A 6,613-nucleotide genomic window follows, 5' to 3' on the forward strand; every position below is an offset into this window, starting at 1 on the left:
GGCCGCTCGAGGTCCCAGTACGGCGGCGGCTTCAGGGCGGATCCCACCTCGCAGGGGACCGGTGGCGTTTGCGCACGTTTTTTCTCTCTCGCGTGCGTAAACTCCCCACAACGCCCGGCCCCACGGGCCCATCGGGGCCGTTTTCCAGAGCCCGGGGCCTCTCCCGGGGGTCCAGGGACCCTCCAAGGCCCCAGTCCGATTCCACCCAGTCCCAGCTCGCAGAAGCAAGCCCCGGATGCGCGTGTCCCTCGAAGGCCTCCCGCCGGCCCGCGAAATGATTGCGCATCTCCAGCTGGCGACTCGGGGGCTGTCAGTCTCTGTTCTTGTCCCGGGCAAGGGCCGCCGTCGCCGCGTCGCCGCATCCCCGGGCCGCCCGGCCCTTTCAGGCTCGCCTGCCTGCCGCTCCGGCCTTCCTCGGGGCACCTGGCCTGTTACAAAGCCCAGCAGGACCTCAGGCACAGAACTTGCAGGCGAGCAGAGAGCCCGGAGCCCAGAGCGCGCTGCGCTCGCTGCCACCCTGCAGGAGCCTGCACGCCGGGCGGGCCGGCGCCTCCCGGGGACGCGGAGATGCCCGTAAGGACGGAGCCAGCGACTGTCCGCCGGGCCAGAGCAGCTGGCCACCAGCAAGCGCGGAGATGGGGTGGGGGAACCAGGTTTCTGAGCGAAGCCACCGGTCTGCGCAGCGCAGGATCCTGGGGAGGCTGGGCACGGCCCGTGTCCTCCCAACCCCCAATTGTTCAGCGGGTTCTGTCCCCAGTCCCTTTCCGCCCTCGGCCCGGAGGCCTTTCCTTCCAGCCCCACCTCCCGTCCGCCGCCTACTAAGCGCCTCCGCTCCCGGAGCCACGGCGGCTGGCGGGCTTCCCTTCAGTGGAAGCTGATTGAGAACGGCCGGGTCCCTGCGAGGAGGAGAGGCGGGGTTAGGAGAAGGTTCGGGTACGTCGAAGCCCGCCTGCTTCCCGCAAAGGATGGGCCGGAGCCTCATCGGAGAAAGGCGGGTCACCAGGCCCCTCCCCAAGGACACACCCCGAGGAGCGTAGAAAGCTTAAGTCACTCTGATGTAGTCAAAGAAACCCTATCATTTCCAAATTCTGTAGTCCACTAACGGCCAAGAGTTACAGAGTTTTGTGTCTCACATTCACTTCTATTGCAGAGTTCAACCGAATCCTCAAACTTTACAGTGCCTGTTCTTTTAAAAATGGCATTACTTAAAGTCCCCCCAGTTGGCAATGGGCTTTACTGAGGTGGAGTCTGGGTCAATGGCCACCCCACCCCCACTCCTTCGTTTGGGGATCAGGACGGCCTCCTCCTGAGAATTCTCCAATCCCTAGGTTTGAAATGTGTTCATTTTGCAATGCAAACACCATCACTAGGTTTTATTGATTTTGTTATATTAGCCTCTGATGCAGGCAATTATTGGTGTGAACATACATTTTAAAAAACAATTTTATCGAGTCAAGAGTGTGCAAGAGTGTAAACTCGGTGGAAGTGCTGTTGGTGAGAACTGTGTGCTGAGGATGGAATCAGGAGAAAGCAGGCTTCGGAGGCTTCGGGAGGATCACTGGCATGCCTCAAACCCAGGACACAGCAAAACCAGAGGAAGCCTGGGGACTGACATGCCTCCTCCATGTAAACTTTCGGACGTAAACTTTATGCTTCAGGGTGGTTCCCTCTGCTCTGAGAGTGCTCTCCCGCCAGGTCCCAGGGATGACCCGGGCTGATTCATGACCAGGTGGGCACAAGGGGCTTGTCCCTGGCTCCGAGTGACCAAATTCAGTCCTCCTGCTCCAGCAGGTTAGAGGACTTCCTTTGGAAACTCGTTAAAAAAAAAAACAAACAAAAAAGTCTGCGCCATCTGAGCCTGAGGCCTGAGCATTGGTTCCCTCCTCGGCTCGGGCCTAGCTGTGTTAGGCAAAGGGCTTGCTGCCAGCCTTGGGCAAGGCCAGCAGCTCCCCGGTGCCAGCGGCGGCCGGGGCATCATGGGGCGAGGTGGGAGGGAAGGCGCGCGTGAGGGGCGCAGTCAGCACATTGGTGCCGGCCCCCAGTGAGCGTCCCAGAGGCCCTGGGTCCAGGAGGGCGCCCTTGGCGGTGGCCCAGGCCTGGTTCAAAGTGCTGTGCCTGAGGATGGGGTCGTGGAAGACCCCGTCTACCCAGTTTCTGAGACTGGTTACTGGGGAGTCCTGGTGCCTGTCCAGGGCACCAGAGGGGGCTGGGACTCCAGGCGAGGACGTGGCTGGCACTGAGGATGCTGTCGCAGGGGCAACAGGACCTTGGCGCTTGAGCATGCATGATGGAAATTCAGTCTGGCTCAGGGCAGTGGCGCCGGTGGCAGTGGCTGTGTGGGCCAGTGACCAGATGCGTGGTTTGGCCTCGAGGCCCACTGTGGCCCTGGCTGGGACAAAGCCCAGCTTGGCTTCACAGAGCCGCGGTCCTCCATCTGCGCCTGGCTGCTCTGGCCCGGCTGCCACGCTCCGGAGGCAGCTCCGGGCCCTCTCCAGGTCCTCTTCTAGGGTGGCTCCACCACCCGCGGCCAGGGGCATCTGGAGGGCGCCCGAGGCCTCCTTGCTCGGGCTGCCAGGACCATCGGGTGAGGTGGGGATGTGCTCCAGGCCGCTGTCCAGGGGTTGGAAGGGCGGCTTCAGCTGGCACTCCGGGGTCTCTGCCTCGAGCGGGTCGAAGTCGTCCAAGTCACTCAACTCTAGTTCCTTCTCTTTGCCGACAGGCTCTGCCAGGAAAGAACACGTGGCCAGTGGAGAGAAACAAAGAGTGGCGGGTTAATCAGGCCCCTCCCGCACCAAGCCCTTCGCAACCGGGGGGGCCTGATCTTGAAGCTAAGAAAAGCACTCAAGGCCTTTCTTCCTACCTCTACCTCCTCCAGAGGCTGCCAAGTTGCAAAGTGGCAACATGCAGGCCAGACTAATTTCAGCCTCAAATTAACGGGGGAGGAGATGTCTAAAGTTTTTAAATGTTTTTGGATTTAAGCACACTCAGGGACACCACTACAGCCCCCCACATGCACAGGGACTGGTGCAGAACCAGGTGACTCATGGCCGCCTGGCCCCCCCAAGGCATTGCGTCTGCGACCCCGTTCCCTGCCTGCCCCAGCCGCGCCAGCCTCCCAACCCACCTTCTGTCTTGGCGCTCTTGAGGGGCTCCTCGCGCGCCTCGTCCTCGCGCCCCTCCTGGTCCTCGTCCTCCCCATAAGGCCGCTTCTCCTCTGCGCACTTGTTCCGAGGCGGCCACGTCATCTTGTTCTCCTTCTTGAGGCGCCGGCGCGCGTTGGCGAACCAGGTGGAGACCTGCGTGAGCGTCATCTTGGTGATGATGGCCAGCATGATCTTCTCGCCCTTGGTGGGGTAGGGGTTCTTGCGGTGCTCCTGCAGCCAGGCCTTGAGCGTGCTGGTGGTCTCGCGCGTGGCGTTCTTGCGCCGCGTGCCGCTGTCCATGGTTCCGTACCTGCGGACAGGCTCTGCAGTCGGTGCCGGCCGCGCCCCCCGCACCGCGGGCGGCCGGGGGACCAAGCGCTTTGCTTCCCCGTCTTGGGGTTGTGTTAATGGCCGGACCCAGGCCCCAGTCGGGAGCCGCTGCCCGCGGGCACTGTGTCTTTGGTGGTTTGAGGGCAAAGATAATGTGTATATTTGATTAAACTCACGGGGAGCCCGGGCTCTTTCCCAGGCTGGAGAGGTCATGGCTTCTGTCCCTCTACAGAGATATTTCTTCGAGTTCCTTACCGGGGCTTCTCTCCTTTCCCTCTGATCCCCAAACCATAAAAACATATCACAGACCTGCGAACCTGCACGCTAACACGTGAGGCCCATGGGCAGAAAGGGTCATTAACCCCCCGCCGACGGAAAGCGCCCAGGGGGGCCTAAGTGGATTTAGAGTAAATGTGTAATGTCGCCCCCTGCAAGACGGGGTGTGCTCGCTGCGAGCGGGCAGAGACGGCCGTCGGGGACTCCCCCGTCCGGGTCCCACTGTAGAGGGGGATGGGCTTGGCCAGGACGCTGGACTAGTTCGCATCTCTCGGGCTGGAGGGAGGTGTGCGAAGCCCAGCAAGGAAGCTTCCCGGGTGGACTGGGCCTTCCGGAAGCGACTTCCCGGAGAATCACAGAACAGTGAGGACTTCAGGAGCCCCGACAGTGTGGGGGGCAGGGGAGCCTGGGGACGCATTTAACCCGGGGCTGGACACAGGCTCTCGAGGAGGCCAGGGCAGGATGGAGCGCAGAGCCGGGTCAAGCCTGACCCGAGGAGTGTCCGTCTTGCTGAGTCCCCAGAAGGGGCACGGCGGTGGCCCGTGGGGTGGGGGCCGGTGAGGAGGGGCCCGGTCCCTCACCTGTCGTATGGGTACTGGCCTAGAGCCGGCTCGTACGGGTAGTAGGCGGCGGCCGGGGGCGCCAGGCCCGCAGGCGCAGACCCCGTCCCGTCCTTGGAGTCGAAGCCGTTCTGCAGGAAGCAGGAGTCTGGGGTCACGACTTCCGGGGACGCCACCCAGCTCGAGCCCCTCCCCTCGGCCCCCTCGGCCCCCTCGTTCCGGCATGCTTCGCGCGCGTCCTGCCCCCGAGGCCCCCGGACTGCAAAGGAGCTCATTTCCTGCTCCCTGGAGAACCCGCTCCCCCAAATTGGAGTGAGGACGCGCGCAGTCGGAGGGGGTGTCGGGAGTAGGGACAGAGAGGAGGCGGAAAATGGAGGGGGAGGGGACAGCAAAAGGGGCGGGGCGGGGAGGACGAGCGCGGAGGGGAAGGGGGTGGAAGGAGCTGGAGAGGGGGCTGGAGGGGAGGGAGGCGAGGAATGGGGAGGAGGAGGGGATGGGTAGGGGAGGGGAGGGAGGCGAGGTGGAGGGGGCCGGGGGAACGGGAGTGGGGAGGCGGCAGCAGCGCACGAGAGGGAGGAGCGGGGTAGGGGCGAGGGCGGGAAGGCGGGACAGCCGGGCAGCGGGAGCGCACGTGCACGGAACCGAGCGCTATGAATACACGCCACGCAGCGGCCCAGCTGCCGGGCCCTCCAAGCCCCGGGGTCCGGGTCCCAGGCCGGTAGGCGCCAGGATGGGCTCCCGCCAGCCCCGACAGTCCGGGGCCCAGAGGACTTGCGCCTGTGTGGGGGGCGCAGCGGGCACGGAGAGCTGGGCCCTCCCCGCTTACCAGCGAGTAGAAGGCGGACGCCTCGGAGCCGTAGGTCACGTAGTTGCCGTAGCCCTGAGAGCCGCCGTAGGGGCCCCCGTAGACGCCGAGCGCGGCGGCCGAGTTGAGCTCGTGGCGCGCGGTGGCCAGCAGCCGGCTCTCGTAGACCGGGCAGTAGACGGGCGCCTGGGCAGAGGCGGCGGGCCCGGAGTCGGCCAGAGTGCGGCCGCCCGCCTCGCAGCACGTGCTCAGAGAGTTGCTGGTCATCAGGAACTGGGGGACACAGGGCCCGCGAGGAAGGTGTCCTGAGCCCTCGCCGGCCCCACGCACCGCCCCCGAGGGCATCCCGCGGCCCCGGGGCTTCCGGCAGTCCAGGCCGGACCAGGCGCCCCTTCCGTGGGGCCCAGCCCGGGTGTTCACGCGCGGGGGCGGTGACGGGCTCCAAGGCCCTGTATGTCCTGGCGCCGAGGCTGTGGGTGCCCCGAGCGCTGCCCCGGGTCCCCGTCTCCCCTGGGGATTTTCTCAGCGCCCCTGCGCTCCCCCAGCCTCCTGCAGCCCCCCGGCCGGGCGCGATGTCGGGTAGGAGTGGGTCGGCCCGCCCGCGTCCCCGAGGCTGCCAGCGTCCCCTTACCTGGGGAGCAGAGGAGTAGGGGTATCCGAACTGCGGGTAGGACATGGCGTGGTGCGGCCACCGCCCCGGGGCTGCGGGCTTCTAGGCGCTGGGAGGGCGAAGCAGAAGGACCGGTTAATTCATCCACACGCTGCGCAAACTTTTCTGACCGGTTGGGGAAGTCAGCCGCGGTGGCCGCGGCGATTCTTTCAGCTTCGCAATCCGGAGGTCATCAGGAACTGGGGGACACAGGGCCCGCGAGGAAGGTGTCCTGAGCCCTCGCCGGCCCCACGCACCGCCCCCGAGGGCATCCCGCGGCCCCGGGGCTTCCGGCAGTCCAGGCCGGACCAGGCGCCCCTTCCGTGGGGCCCAGCCCGGGTGTTCACGCGCGGGGGCGGTGACGGGCTCCAAGGCCCTGTATGTCCTGGCGCCGAGGCTGTGGGTGCCCCGAGCGCTGCCCCGGGTCCCCGTCTCCCCTGGGGATTTTCTCAGCGCCCCTGCGCTCCCCCAGCCTCCTGCAGCCCCCCGGCCGGGCGCGATGTCGGGTAGGAGTGGGTCGGCCCGCCCGCGTCCCCGAGGCTGCCAGCGTCCCCTTACCTGGGGAGCAGAGGAGTAGGGGTATCCGAACTGCGGGTAGGACATGGCGTGGTGCGGCCACCGCCCCGGGGCTGCGGGCTTCTAGGCGCTGGGAGGGCGAAGCAGAAGGACCGGTTAATTCATCCACACGCTGCGCAAACTTTTCTGACCGGTTGGGGAAGTCAGCCGCGGTGGCCGCGGCGATTCTTTCAGCTTCGCAATCCGGAGCCTCGAGGGGGCTCTGAGACCGACCGGCCTCGCAGCGGCGACAGAAATACATATTTTGCAAAAAAGAAAAAAAAAAAAAAAAAAA

The 6,613-nt window shown here is 65.3% G+C and overlaps 1 protein-coding gene across 1 annotated transcript; it reads right to left on the minus strand.

Moving 5' to 3' along the window:
* Window positions 1-1,904: 1,904 nt before the first annotated feature.
* LOC103583987 (iroquois-class homeodomain protein IRX-4-like) lies at window positions 1,905-5,798 on the minus strand. The gene is made up of 5 exons (XM_008565144.1): window positions 5,746-5,798; window positions 5,136-5,387; window positions 4,331-4,440; window positions 3,125-3,453; window positions 1,905-2,722 (listed from the first exon to the last, which is right to left on the minus strand). The coding sequence occupies exons 1-5, from the start codon at window positions 5,788-5,790 to the stop codon at window positions 1,905-1,907; spliced, it is 1,554 nt and encodes a 517-aa protein (XP_008563366.1). The 5' UTR covers window positions 5,791-5,798.
* Window positions 5,799-6,613: the final 815 nt, after the last annotated feature.

This window comes from Galeopterus variegatus, unplaced genomic scaffold (assembly GCF_000696425.1).
Source record: "Galeopterus variegatus unplaced genomic scaffold, G_variegatus-3.0.2 Scaffold33028, whole genome shotgun sequence".
Classification (NCBI taxonomy): domain Eukaryota; kingdom Metazoa; phylum Chordata; class Mammalia; order Dermoptera; family Cynocephalidae; genus Galeopterus; species Galeopterus variegatus.